General features: G+C 39.6%; 1 protein-coding gene across 1 annotated transcript; it reads right to left on the bottom strand.

The window, feature by feature from the left end:
* Window positions 1-411: 411 nt before the first annotated feature.
* Window positions 412-882, bottom strand: LOC107058505 (uncharacterized). The gene has a single exon (XM_015304302.1). The coding sequence runs from the start codon at window positions 880-882 to the stop codon at window positions 412-414; it is 471 nt and encodes a 156-aa protein (XP_015159788.1).
* Between the last annotated feature and the right edge of the window lie 15,119 nt (window positions 883-16,001).

The following is a 16,001-nucleotide window of genomic DNA, read 5'->3' on the forward strand; positions in this document are numbered from 1 at the left end:
TAGAACTAGTTTGACTATGTTGAGCCATTCCTCTTCCTCTACCTAGTCCTTCATTCACATTTCTTTCTTGAGGCATTCCTCTTCATCTACTTGTTCCTGCTCCTCTACCTCTACCTCTCCTTCTACCATTTACAGTCTGTACTTTGAAACCAAAATATTAAATCATATTTATATTGTCTATAAACGATAGAATAATTAGATATATTATCTATGTGTTTGTAGCAGTTCTTGTGCCTCTTCATCTACCACTTTCATTATTTGTGGTGGCTTGTGAAGAAGCTCTAGGTGATTGAGTTGAACTACTACCCCTTGTTGTTGCCTTCTGTTGCTCTTTCAGTAGCTTGTATATTGATATATCAATACATATACATGTACATATAACTTACATTTGAAAGTAACAAATAAAAGTACCTATGTCTGAGAAGATGGTTCAGCTGACTGACTTGGACCAGTACCTCTTGCCTGAGAAGATGGTTCAGTTGATTGACTTGGACCAGCTTGGTTTCTTGTAGGACATCCTCTTTTATTGTGTCCTTGTGTACCACATTTGCTACAAGTCATAACAACACCTCTTTTGCTAAGCTTTTCAGTTTTTCTGCTTTCATTTGCTTCCTTTCTTCTAACCTTACTTGGTCTTCCAGGCATCTTCTTGATCTTTGGTGGCTTTACAATTGGATTATTTGATGTTGGCCACATTTTCATGTTATTCATTGGCTGAATAAAATGGACATATGTGTTGAAGTAGGTTTCCTTGCTATAACAACTAGCCACATAATTGATTGGTTCCAACTCCTTGTAATGAAGGGCAGCAACACCATGAGGACAAGGAATGCCCCTGAGCTGCCAGGATCTGCAACTACAACTCCTACTAACAACGTCCATAGTATATGTAAATTCATGGTGTTTAATCTCAAAACCTCTTTCTCCATTTCAAGTCAAGTTACATTGCATAGACTTTTCAATATTTTCTTGCAAAATCTTCAAAGACATAGGAGATATATCAGTGATCCAAGTGTTTGAGAATTCTCTCAAATCACCAATTCTTTTCATCATCTTCACCCTTATCTCCTCAAGCATTGTGATGATTGTTTTATACCTTGCAGGCAGTATCCAAGCATTAAAGCTTTCTGCCATATTGTTGTCCACAACATCACATTTGCTATAGTTTTGAAAATACTTATTGCACCATGTATCCAAGTTGAACCATAAAAGATCATCCAAACATTCTTTTCCTAATTTCTTTATTGCCTGTATATTATCCTTCAACTCAACTTCAAATGTGGATTAACAATCCTCAAAAATACTCTTCTTCTTTTAATTCCTTTCCAGTTTTTACACCAATTTGCAAGAACATGTCTTTGCACATATTTTGTGTTCAACCAGTGGCAATATATCTTGAACAACAATTTCTAGTCCCTAACAAAGCGACATAACAGAAAAAGAATAATTAAAATGCAAAACTAAAAAACACAATAAAACAGTAAAACAATAAAGGTCTTACCTTTTGCATATCAATAATGATAGATAGTTGATGGCCTTCTCCAAGATCAAGATCATTCTTCACTAGTTCAACAAACCATGTCCAGGTAAACTGATTCTCAACCTCAACGACTATCCAAACAATAGGCAACATTTGGTTGTTTTCATATCTACAAACTGCCACTAACAACTGGCCTTTACACACACCTTTGAGAAAACACCTATCAAAACCAATCAACCTCCTAGCACCTCCAAAAAATGTTTTCTTTAAAGCATTGAAGGAAACATAAAATCCTTCAAAAAAAATTCTGCCCAGTTTCATCTTCTTCTCCAACCTTCACTACACAAGTACTACCTGGATTACTCCTTAAAATCTCATCTTTATAATAAAAAATCTTACCATACTCCAGAATGCTGATGTTTGGCTGTTGAGTTATTCTTTCTTTGTATTTGGTGGCCAAAAACTTTGAGTTGCAAAGATAGTTATGAGTTGATGTCAAACATTTATGTACAGGGTTGTATCTTTTAACTATGAAATCTCCACTAGTTTTATCCTTACTTGCACACAACAACCAAGGACAAGTCTCTTTACAACATCTCACTCTAACTCTGCCAGGCTCATTCACATATTTTTCAATTTGAATATGTTCTTGGACTGCATAGGTTGTCACTGCCATTCTAAATTCTTCAACACTTCCAAAAACCAGTCCTAATTCCCAAACAACCTTTTCAGAAGTTTCATCAAACACAACTCTATTTGGGGTTTTCTTCCTTCTAACAGGTTTATGCACTACTTGATCAACCTTTTCACCATCTCCCCAACCTGTTTCATCATCTATTTCTAAGCTAGGAGCTTCATCACTTATATAGTAAGGTTGATCACCTCCTAGCTTACCAACTAAGCTTTCCCTAATACCAATATTTGTTTTATCATACCCTATATCTGGACCCTTTTCATCAACATTAATCTAATCTGAAGTAGTACCTCTACTTCTCCTTTGTGACCTTTTGAAATCCCTCATGCTTTCCCTTATATCTATATACTCTTGATGGACATCTCTGTCAACCGCAGTATCTTTATTAGTATCCCCTTCAGATCCTAATTTATCTTCCACTTCATCATCAGTTGGATCATTATCTATTATAGGATCAGATGAAGGTACACAGGAAGAAGGAGGCACAGTAGAAGGAGAGGGTGGAGACACATTGGAAGAAGGAGATGGTGGAGGCACAATAGAAGGAGATGGTGGAGGCACAATAGTAGGCTGATCTTCAAATGAAGTGTTGGAAGTTTCAAAAGGACCAATTGTAGGGTTGGAAGGAAAAGTATAAGTAGGAGGCTGATTATTATGGTTAGAAGCCTCATTAAAAGATTCCTCACCTATCCCACTATCACTCACATTGGGGACAAACTCCAATTCAAGTGGGGGCCTGATTAGCTTCACTAACCCCATGAAAAACATACACCTCAATTGTATCCCTATCATTTATCATATTTAGAAGGTAAAAAATAACCTTATAATTATCAACAAGGACCAATAACCCATCCTACTTGACGAAAAGCGCACAATGTATTGTATATCCTAGTTTCTTTATGTAGTCCCTCAACTCAAAATAAGACATCCTATCAACATCTACATCGAGGAATTTTATCACATGCCCCCAATATATTTAGGTGGGGGACCAAATTCTATTACCCCCCATGATACCATCTTAAAGTTATCAGAGTAAAAGTCATCATTGTCACACCCCGAGCCTATACCCTGGGCTGGGCTGGGCTGGATTGGCACTCGAGAACCATTGATGGCCCCAAGAGAACCCTTGGTCTGGCTTACTTACTCAGTGAAAGACTTAACTCAACATAACTGTACTTTCAAAAGTAAACTGAAACTTCAAAGATAACTGATAATGTATTAAAATAACATTCACTGGCCAAAGTGGCAACTCAAGTCTCAACATAATAGAAAGAAGATGAAAATACTAAAGAACTAACATCTGACTTTCTATCTATGAAGCCTCTAATAACTGAGATGGATGTCGGGATAAGACCCACGACATCCTAATGAACTAAATACTAAAAATCAATAAATGGGGATCCTCCGGAAGCAAGGAGGCTCACCAACAAACTCTGGAGCTCAACTAGAATCAACGATGCACTGGATGGTGATCCTGGTTACCTATATCTGCATCATTAAAGGTGCAGGCCAAATGACATCAGTACATTGAATGTATGAGCATGCGAGGGGAATTCTAAAACAAGACATAAGCTTGAAAGGAACTGAAGAACAAACATGTTCTCAACTGAACTGAACTCATTTCAATATAAATCAGTATAAATAAGTGCAATATAAAGAAAAGCTTTTTAAAACATGGATAACAACTCTGCGTATTTAGAAATACAATAGTAACTTTGTATGTATGCAATGATACAATGTAAACTCTGAATGTATATAAAAATACAATTAAATCTATGTATATAAGAATACAAAATACTTCTGTGGGAGTTTGTATAACCGACAAGCATCACTTAAGAGCTATTGTGATGATACAACATTTTACCTCACGCTGTTAGGGCCGTTCTATACCTTGCCGAGGGTATAGAACCTGGCTACTAAGTAGATCCACTAAGATATGCTAAAAGCACTAAGGAATCATCTAAAAAGCATGACCCTTTTCTACCCATGATGGCTACATGGTTTATGGGGGCTGTGAGTTGTCTAAACTCTCCCTCATATCGGTGCTCAATACTACTCCCAAAATATACTAGCTCAATATGTTTAAAAACATAACTCTCTAGTTTGAGATAATTGCTCAAAACTTAGCTCAAAGGCTCTCTTGAAAATCAAGGTTTTCTCTCTTGGTTAATTGTGAAAGCATTTACTCTTTACTGAAAACTAGCTCAAAGACTCTTTGGAAATCAAGGGTTCCTTTCTTGTTTAAATGTGAAAAATATTTTTATTCTTTCGGAATACATAGTCCCGATATACTCTTTTGAAGAAATGAACTTCAATACTTACTCTTTATTGAACTCAAAACTCAAGTCCTAAAACAAAGTTAAAACGTTTGAAAAAGACTTTTGGAAAACTCTATGAACTTCTCTTAACTTGACTCTTAACTTTCCTTGAATTGAATTATGGACTCAAGGCTCATGATCTCATGTTATTGATGATTTCATGTTGTTTAGACGTACCTTAGAGTGTAGGAATCAACTATGAAACATCGGTACGTGTCAAGGGAACTAGTACAGAAAGATGTGGGAAGAAGTAGAAAACCTGGCGTCCCTGGGGCTCTGAGTGGCGTGGGGTGCCAGACCCAAAACTTTAGAGCTGAAGTTGGGGCATGCTGGCTGGCATGGCGCTCCAAGGGCAAAATTTCAGAACACAAAATGGGGCGCTCTGGCTGGTGCACCGCCCCAGACCGCTGCCCAGAAATCTCTGATTTTTCTTAGTCGTTTTTCAACTCTAAAACCTCTAGTTTTCGATTGGTTCTTTCCCCAAACACTTAGATTCGAATACATAACCAAAATATGTACTAAAAAACAACCTCTAATATCATGAAACTACATCAATAACTCCTCATCAATCAAGATTCAAACGAAACTTTCAACAATATTCATCAAGAACTCAATTTGTCTAATCTCAAGAATGACAATACACTGAAATAAATAATGATTGGCCCGTAGGTGAACTAACCCAATGCTTTGTGATCTCACATACCTCGTAAGGTTCACCCCTTGACGAAATCCACGATCTTAGCTTCAAGAACTTGACGATTTCCTTGCTTTTCCTTCTCTTTTCTCCTCTTCTTTTCTGTTCTCTCAAAACCCTAACTCTAATTTCAAAAACATAAACTGAATCCAATCAGTTTAGACCCCAACTTAATTACCAAAAAATTGAAATTTAATTAATTTGGGGTGGTGAAAGGACCACAATACCCTTCTAAAATCCGGTTTTGACTTTCTTTATCTACACAATCCAACTTCAAATGGACATATCTCACTCATACGAACTCGAAACTGAGCTAACTCAGCGGCGTTGGAAAGATAATTCAAAGATATTTCCTAAGGTATCTTGTAGAACATCTAACTCATCATGAGCTAGGATTTATGGTCGTTTGAAGTTGATCCAAAACTCATTCTTAACTTAGCTTTTGTCAAATTTCCAGATTTTCTTATTTCCAAAAATGACTCTTTCTAATTCTAGCTCTTTCTTGTTGTGGGATGTTACAATATCTCCCCCTTGGGAACATTCGTCCTCGAACGAGATCAATCTTAGTAGGCTAAGGGTGTAACACCTAACATTCAGTTCAAACACCCAACAAGCAAAATGTAAAAAGAACATGCCAACTTATAAATAAATACCATGAAAAGGATTAGTACCTTAATTTGAAACTTCTTCGGATTCGAAGATATATGGGTATCTCTTCTTCATATTGTCACGCCCCAAACTCAAGGGATGAAACTGGCTCCTAATGCCAGAACTCAAGCCCGAGCTGACCCTGCTGAACCATTTGCTACTAGCGCATGGTAGCCACATGATACCAAGAAAACAAACAAGTATATCTCGGCTTAAAATTAAGCCCTCGGCGGGTAAGGCCCCTGTCAACAGATCTATAAAAGAAACAACTACTCCCAAGAGTTCATATAAAGAAATAGCCAACTAGCACAAAAGTCCTGATTGGGCCGTCAAGGCCATCATGATCTCTATAGCGAAACTGAAAGCAGGTATATATCAATACAATACATCAAACAACTAACTAGCAGCAACAAACCAACAAACTAGGCCAGCATGGCCATAACGTAGTTGTACACCCCACACACTAGTCTGCAAGCCTCTAAGAGTAGTAAAGATTGGCGGGACAGGGCCCAGCCTACCCATAAAAATATATACAGCAAAAGCTAACAAACCTCCCAACTCTGGCATCCCGAGAGGAAAGGGGCTAGCTAACCAGATAGAAGTCAATCATGTTGCTGAGGTGGTCTACTGGGTCGTCTGTTGGGTCCTGCATATATGAATGCAGCTCCCCCAGGCAATGGGGCATCAGTACAAAATAATGTACAGAGTATGAAAGGCTATAGACTAAATGAGTAAGTATCATAATATACCCAAAGCAATCAGGTGAGGAAATCAAATTTAGATAAGCATGCTAACCCACTATTGAATCTAAAAAATACAATAATGATCAAACAGCAACCTAACCAAGCCCACATAAGCTCGGTAGGTACAAACAACATACCACCTACCTAGGCCCCCATAAGCCCAGAAGGTGCCAAATCAATCTACATAACCCTATCGGTATCCCCTTGTCTTTGTAAGAAGTCACACAGCCCTTTTTGGCAATGATATAGCCCCGTAGGCAACGCATAGCCCTCTTAGGCAACAAAATAGCTCTATGGGCTGCACGTAGCCCTCTTTTGCATCACATAGCCCTCTTTGGCATCAAAATAGCCCTGTAGGCAACACATAACACTCTTTGGCATCAATATATCCCCGTGGGCAACACATAGCCCTCTTAGGTAATAACAGTCCTATTAGACAACATCATAGCCCCATAGGCAGTTCATAGCTCAACAGCTAATCACAATAGCCCCAAGGGCGACAACAAACAATTGAATAAGCTAAAGGTGAGAAATTTAGCTATAAACAATATATATAAATATATATATATATATATATAGTTTCCAAGTCGTTCCTAACTCAGGGTCATTCTTGACAGATTATGAGTCCCTATAATGAGGGTTTATAACCACTCAATCAGCCAACCATTCACAATTACATCCACAAGATCACCAACATTAACTACCTTACTATATCACTCCCAAGCTCTAAGGAAATATGCCGAATGAAGGGAATAGCCTTAACATACATTTTCCTTTATGCAGAACTACAATACTAAAAAAAAGGTAAAATCAATCAGTAATTAAGGACAAGAATTACTACGACAATCGATACGGATTCCTATCGTAAATTACTATCCAAGACCTAAGGTATCCATAAACTTATAAAAGATGGTTTCTACCTTTCTTTACACGCCCAGAACACTTAAATAAAATCAAACCACTGAAAAAACACTACTGCCATAGCCTCCACGGAGCTACACCGATCAATTCACCATGAAAACTATACCAAAACAACGAGCTCGCGAAGTAGGGAAATTTTTGATAAGGAGCCAAGAAGAGATTATGAACACACAAGGATGATTTGAGGAGAATTTCTCTGATTTTCGTGGGTTTCTTACGAGCTTGAATGAATAAAAATGAAGAAGATGCTATCTTATAATCTTCCACCGACTTAGGGGACCCACCTCACGTGCTTGCTTTCACAGTCTCGCAAAAACGTGAATATCTCTCTATTCTGAAGTCGTATGAACAAACCGTTTGATGCGTTGGAAACTAGAATCGTAAACCTTTGATTTAATGGGTCGTGGGACCCATAACTCTTTATAGATTGGGAGAAAACGTTCAAGACATTTGACCCAAATTTTAGAGAAATCTTTAAAAAGGAACTTACGATAACTTTTGCCAACTTTTATTTTGCGACTTACCTTACTTCAAAACCTGAGATACAACCCTTGAACACTTAAAATATGACATACCACATCATTCTTAATGTATTACTCACCCTCTTTGTCTTTCCACGAAGGTACGAGTTAATTTACACGTTTTGAAAAATCGGGGTGTTACATCCTTCCCCCCTTAAAAGCATTCGTCCTCGAATGAAAATTTTGAGTCACACGATTATGTCCCTAGGAGTTGCCAATGTATAGGCAAAGTATCCTTTGTGAATGTGACTATCCAGAACCTGAAACGCAGAAATTCTAACCTAGGCGTCTCACAGGATGACATAAATAGCTAAGCACTATAGCTCTGCAATAATAGTGCGAGCAAAATACAACGACAACAACCATAATAATAAGCAATAATATAAAAAATTATATAGGTATCTTACCTTACTTTACTAATATAAACTGATATGCTATCACCTTGGGGTATGAAACAAGTGAGGATATTTGGACCTCATGCTATCCTCAGCTTCCCAGGTCACCTCTTCTCTATTCTTGGTTCTCCACAATACTTTAACCGAAGCCACCTCCTTGGTCTTCAATTTACGGACCTGTTGATCTAATATAGCAACTGGAGGTTCCTCGTAGGACAAATCCTCTGTGATCTGAACATACTCAACTGGGACAACCTGATAAGGGTCTCCTACGCACTTCCGTAACATCGATACATGGAAAACTGGATGAACAAATTCTAGCCCCGAAGGCAATTCTAACTCATAAGCCACTTGTCCTACCTTCCGAAGGATTCAGTATGGCTCAATGAATCTTGGACTAAGCTTGTCTTTCTTGCCAAATCTCATGACAACTTTCATAGGCGAGACTTTTAAGAATACCCAGTCATCGACACAAAACTCTAAGTCCCTTCGTCGGATATCTAAGTATGACTTTTGTCGGCTTTGAGCTGTTAGCAACCTTTCTCGAATGAGCCTAACCTGCTCCACTGTTTGATGTACTAGGGCAGGCCCAATCAATCCTGACTCACCTACCTCGAACCATCCAATGGGGGATCTATATTTTCGCCCATACAAAGCCTCATAAGGTGCCATCCCGATGCTGGAATGATAACTATTATTGTATGCGAACTCAATAAGAGGTAAGTGGTCATCCCAACTTCTATTAAAGTCCAACATGCATGCTCGTAGCATGTCCTCAAGTGTTAAAATAGTGTGTTCAGCTTGACCATCTGTCTGAGGGTGAAAGGCGATACTGAGATTAATTTGCGTCCCTAATCCTTTCTGGAAAGACTTCCAGAAGTTAGCGGTAAATTGTGCTCCTCGATCTGAGATAATAGATATTGGGATGCCGTGCAACCTAACAATCTCTCGGATATGAAGCCATGCATAATCTTCAGCTGTGAAAGTAGTCTTGACTGGTAAGAAATGGGCTGATTTTGTTAGTCTGTCAACAATTACCCAAATAGAGTCAAACTTTCGACGCGATCGAGGTAACCCTGTTACAAAATCCATATTAATTGCTTCCCACTTCCACAAAGGAATGGCTATCTTCTGGTCTAGCCCAGCGGGCTTTTGGTGCTCAACCTTCACTTGTTGGCACTTAGGACAATGTGCCACAAACTCAGCAACGTCCTTGTTCATCCTGTGCCACTAATAGATCTGCTTAATATCATGGTACATCTTCGTCAAACCAGGGTGAATAGAATAAAGGGAATGATGTGCCTCTTCCATAATCTGATGTCGAAGCCCTGCAACATTCGGAACACACAATCGACCACTATATCTGAGGGCTCCATCTCTTGCTATATCAAATGCTACAGACTGCTGATCCTGAGCATTGGATCTGAGCTGCTCTAAGCTAGGATCCTCCTGTTGGCGTGTTTTACCTCCACAACTAAAGATGATACAGTTGTGTCCTGAATTGTGACCCCATTATCGTCTTCCTCTAACAATCTAACTCCCAAGCTAGCTAACTGATGAAGCTCTCGTGCTAGCTCACGCTTTTCAACACTTAAATAAGAGAAACTACCCATAGATCTTCGACTGAGGGCATCATCGGCTACCACATTCGCCTTTCCTGGATGATATAAAATATCCACATCGTAGTCTTTGAGTAACTCAAGTCATCGACGCTGTCACAGATTTTACTCATTTTGTCTAAAGATATATTGAAGGCTTTTATGATCTGTGAAGATGTCAACATGAACGCCATACAAATAGTGTCTCCAGATCTTTAATGCATGCACAACTGCAGCCAACTCTAAATCGTGGGTCAGATAGTTCTTCTCATGCTTCCTTAACTGCCTTGAAGCATATGCGATAACCTTACCATGTTGCATTAGAACACATCCCAACCCAACACCAGAAGCATCACAATACACCGTATAGCCTTCTGAACCCTCTGGCAATGCTAGAACTGGGGCTGATGTCAACCTGTCCTTTAGCTCCTGGAAACTATGCTCGCAAGCCTCAGTCCACTGGAACTTAGCTGCTTTTGAGTCAGCTTCGTTAATGGTGCTGAAAGTGAAGAAAATCTCTTGACAAACCTTCTGTAGTACCCAGCTAACCCTAAGAAACTACGAACCTCAGTCGGAGTCATAGATCTGGGTCAAATTTTTACGGCCTCAATCTTTTGTGTATCAACCGCAATGCTTGCATCTGATATAATGTAGCCTAAGAAAGCTTAGAGTTCAACCAGAACTCACACTTAGAAAACTTTGCATAAAGTTCTCGATCTCGAAAAACCTGAAGGACTTATCGTAAATGATTTACATGCTCAACTTTTGAACGTGAATACACCAAAATATCATCAATAAATATAATCACAAACAAGTCCAAATACGGCCTGAATATACTATTCATCAGGTCCATGAACACTGCTGGGGCATTAGTTAATCCAAAAGACATTACCAAGAACTCAAAGTGTCCATATCTGGTTCTAAAGGTTGTCTTTGGAACGTCTTTCTCCTGAACTCGTATCTGGTGGTACCCTGATCTTAAATCAATCTTTGAGAAGCACTCAACACATTGTAACTGATCAAACAAGTCATCAATCCTCGGAAGGGGATACTTATTCTTTATAGTCGCCTTATTCAGTTGTCGATAATCGATACACATTCTTAGTGAGCCATCTTTCTTCCTCACGAATAACACTGGCGCACCCTATGGTGAAGCACTAGGTCTGATAAAGCCTTTATCCAGCAAGTTTTTCAGCTGATCCTTCAACTCCTTTAGCCCAGCAGGAGCCATTCTATAAGGAGGGATATATATGGGTTGTGTACCTAGTAGCATATCAATAGCAAAATCAATTTCTCGTTCTGGAGGGATACCAGAGAGCTCGTTTGGAAATACATCTAAAAACTCATTAACTACCAAAATAAACTGAAGAGTCGGTGGTTCTGCATCTATATCATGAACGCGAACAAGATGATAAATACCACCCTTAGTGATCATCCTCCTCGCCTTAAGATAGGAAATAAACCTACCTTTCGGCATTGCTATATCGCATTTCCATTCCAAAACTGCCTCTCTTGGAAAGTGGTATCTAACAATCTTTGTCTGACACTCAACATTAGCATAACAAGATGCTAACTAGTCCATACCCATAATGACGTCGAAATGGACCATCTCTAACTCTACCAGGTCTACAGAGGTCTGACGGTCGATCATTTCTACCGTGCAACCTCGATAGACTCTCCTAGTAATAATAGACTCGCCAACTGGTGTAGATACAGTAAAGGGTCGATCTAATGACTCTGGTACTATACATAACTTCCCCGCAATAAATGGGGTAACATAAGATAGAGTAGATCCAGGATCTATCAAAGCATAAACACAATGAGATCAAATAATTAATGCACCTGTCACAACATCTGGTGATAACTCTGAGACCTGTTGGTCGGCTAGTGAATATGTACGGTTCTGGCCACTACCAGAACTAGATGATCCTTCTCTGTCTTTGCCTCTTCCTCTACTTGTAAAAGTCTGAGGTCCACCCCCTTAGACTGTGTTGATGAGGAGGAACCTACTACTGACCGGGTCGACTGACCTATACTACCCTGACCTATGGTCAGACAGTTCCTCCACTCATGCTCCTGCTGTCCACAAGAATAACAACCTGTGGAACCCTACCTGCACATCCTAAAATGCATCCTACCGCAAGTAGCGCAATGCGGCGGTGCTGTCCTAGCCTGGCATGAGCCTCTCTGCTGCTGAGAGCATGATGCTCATGAATCCTCACATGGGCCTGACAGTCCCTAACGATCAAATCTACTACCCTGGAATTGCTGTGGTGGAGGTCTAGGTGGCCTACTAGAATATCGAGGCTTGGGGCCACCCTGAAAGTCTCCATGTGAACCAGCGGGCCTATCCCTCTTCTGTCTTTCTATCGACCTTCTCAGTCATATACTGTAGATGTCGGTGATCCTCTATGCCTTGTGCAAAGGCCTGAATTCGCAAGATATCCATATTATCATTTAGTGCAGTGGTGGAACAAGCGTCGATATAGTCTGAGTCAAGCCCTCCCACAAATCTACGCACTCTGTCATGCATCGTATCAACAAATAATGGTGCATATCTAGCCAATGAATCAAATCTTAGCCCGTACTCTCGGACACTCATGCTGCCCTGTCGGAGGTTCAGAAACTGGTCCAACCGGCCATCCCTAATCTCTCGAGGCAAATAGTGATCTATGATAGCTTCTGCAAAGCTATCCCAAATGGGTAGATATGCATCTTTTCCCTTAAATCTCTCCCAACTTTCGTACCAAAATACTGCAACATCACACAATCGAAATGCTGCTAACTCAACTGACTCAGTCACTGAGGCATACATGACTCTGATGATCCTATGAAACTGATCAACAAAGTGTTGAGGGACCTCTCTGCGATCTGTCCCTGTAAATTGTGAAGGATTCAAGGCAAGAAATTCACGAACTCTTGAACTTTCGGGCCCTTCAGAAGGTCCGACAATATTTGGCGCAACTGGTTGGCATTGTGCAGCTACTAACTGTGCTAACATACATACTGCACTCTTGAAATCCTAGTCAGATGGAATAAGAGGAACTAGATGTGGTACAACTGGTGGAGTCGGGGGTCCAGTAGCCCTCAGAGGCTCCTGAAGCGGTGGAGAAACTATAGGGGGCTGAGAAAATGTATCCCCTTGGGTCTCACAATAGGCTACCTCCACCTGTGGTACCTTGCCAGTGCCCTCGCCTGCAGCTGTATCTAGCCCCTGGCTAGCTGTGGTCTATCTGGTGTCAGCCATCTCTATCTGCATACAAATATCAATTATAAGCCAGAAATCTCAACCCTTAAGACACCGCTCTATAACACGAGGTGAGCAAAAGAATGATTGTAATTCTAACATGCCCGGTAGCTTCTTGCTTATCGAATGTGGTGCACAACACATTTATAAACAAGACTCTACTAGACACGGCCTGCAAACTCCCCAGGATACGACGTTACTCTGATACCAAGTTTGTCACGCCCCAAACTCAAGGCCCGAGCTAACCCTGCTGAACCATTTGCTACTAGCACATGACAGCCACGCGTAATCAAGAAAACAAACAAGTATATCTCGGCTTAAAATTAAGCCCTCAGTCGGCAAGGCCCCTATCAACAGATCTATAAAAGAAACAACTACTCCCAAGAGTTCATATAACGAAATAGCCAACTAGCACAGAAGTACTGATTGGGCCGTCAAGGCCACCATTATCTCTTTAACAAAACTGAAAAGTAGGTACATATTAATACAATACATCAAACAACTAACAAGCAGCAAAAAACCAACAAACTAGGCCAGCATGGCCATAACGTAGCTGTACACCCCACACACTAGTCTGCAAGCCTCTAAGAGTAGTAAAGATTGACGGGACAGGGCCCCAACCTACCCATAAAAATATATATGACAAAAGCTAAAAACCTCCCAACTCTGGCAGCTTCGGAGGAAAGGGGCTAGCCAACCAAATATAAGTCAATCCTGTTGTTGAGAAGGTCTACTGGGTCGTCTGTCGGGTCCTGCATATATGAATGCAGCTCCTCCAGGCAATGGGGCATCAGTACAAAATAGTGTACAGAGTATGAAAGGCTATAGACTAAATGAGTAAGTATTAAACTGAGAATGTATTAAAAAAACATTCACTGGCCAAAGTGAAAAATCAAGTATGTACATAATAGAATGAAGATGAAAAGACTAAAGAACTAACATCTGACTGTCTATCTATGAAACCCCTAACAACTGATATGCATGTCGGGACAAGACCTACGACATCCTAATGAACTAAATACTGAAAAACAATAAAAAGGGATCCTCCGGAAGCAAGGAGGCTCACCAACAAACTCTGGAGCTCAGCTAGAATCAACGATACGCTGGATATTGATCCTGGTTACCTGTATCTACATCATTAAAAGATGCAGGTCAAATGGCATCAATACATTGAATGTACAAGCATGTGAAGGGAGTTCTAAAATAAGACATAAGCTTGAAAGGAGCTGAAGAATAAACCTGGTCTCAACTCAACTGAACTGAACTCATTTCAATATAAATCAGTATAAATAAGTGCAATATAAAGAAAAACGTTTTAAAACATGGATAACAACTCTTTGTATTTAGAAATACAATAGTAACTCTGTATGTATGCAAGGATACAATGTAAACTCTGAATGTCTATAAAAATACAATCAACTTTGTGTATATAAGAATACAAAATACTTCTGTAGGAGTTTCTCTAACTGACAACCATCACTTAAAAGCTATTGTGATGATACAACGTTTTGCCTCACGCTGCCAGGGCCGTCATATACCTTGCCGAGGGTATAAAACTTGACTACTAAGTGGATCCACTAAGCTATGCTAAAAGCACTAAGGAATCATCTAAAGAGTATGACCTTTTCTACCCATAATGGCTACATGGTTTATCGGGGCTGGGAGTTGTCTGAACTCTCCCCATATCAATGCTCAATACTACTCCCAAAATTTACTAGCTCAATATGTTTAAAAACATAACTCTATGATTTGAGATAATTGCTCAAAACTTAGCTCAAAGGCTCTCTTGAAAACAAGGTTTCCTCTCTTGCTTAATTGTGAAAGCATTTATTCTTTACTGAAAACTAGCTCAAAGGCTCTTTGGAAATTAAGGTTTCCTTTCTTGTTTAAATGTGAAAACATTTTACTCTTTGGGAATACATAGTCCCAATATACTCTTTTGAAGAAATGAACTTCAATCCTTACTTTTTTACTGAACTCAAAACTCAAGTCTTAAAACAAAGTTACAACGTTTGAAAAATACTTTTGGAAAACTCTATGAACTTCTCTTGACTTGACTCTTAACTTTCCTTGAATTGAATTATGGATTCAAGGCTCATGATCTCATGTTATTGATGATTTCATGTTGTTTAGACGTACCTTAGAGTGTAGGAATCAACTAGGAAACATAGGTACATTTCAAGGGAACTAGTACGGAAAGATGTTAGAAGAAGTAGAAAACTTAGCATCCCTGGTGCTCTGAGTGGCACGGGGCGCTAGACCCAAAACTTCAGAACTGAAGTTGGGGCGCGCTGGCTGGTGCGGTGCCCCAAGGGCAAAATTTCAGAACACAAAATGGGGCACTTTGGTTGGCGCGGCACCCCAGACCCCTGTCTAGAAAACTCCAATCTTTCTTGGTCGTTTTTCAACTCTAAAACCTCTACTTTCAATTGGTTCTTTTCCCAAACACTTAGATTCGAATACATAACCAAAATATGCAAGAATCTATGTTGCTTCCAATTGCACACGCAAGTGTACGCGGTCGCGCAAGTAATATAGATTCTTTAAGAAACGAGTTATCGTTCCCAAGGGACTTGTTAATTAACTATTTACTAAATTATACTAGTCTAATTATTTATTCAAAAGAGCCAAAAAAGAAGAATGCAAGAAAAAATAATAAAATTACTTACAATAGTTGGAAAATCTCAGGGCTACAGCATGTATTGAATTTCATGTATCATATTATTGGCTTAGAACTAATTT

This window comes from Solanum tuberosum, unplaced genomic scaffold (genome assembly GCF_000226075.1).
Source record: "Solanum tuberosum cultivar DM 1-3 516 R44 unplaced genomic scaffold, SolTub_3.0 scf00534, whole genome shotgun sequence".
In the NCBI taxonomy this organism is placed as follows: domain Eukaryota; kingdom Viridiplantae; phylum Streptophyta; class Magnoliopsida; order Solanales; family Solanaceae; genus Solanum; species Solanum tuberosum.

Excerpts from the sequence above, each read along its gene's own strand:
- LOC107058505 (XM_015304302.1), bottom strand. The coding sequence starts at position 882 with ATGGACGTTGTTAGTAGGAGTTGTAGTTGCAGATCCTGGCAGCTCAGG.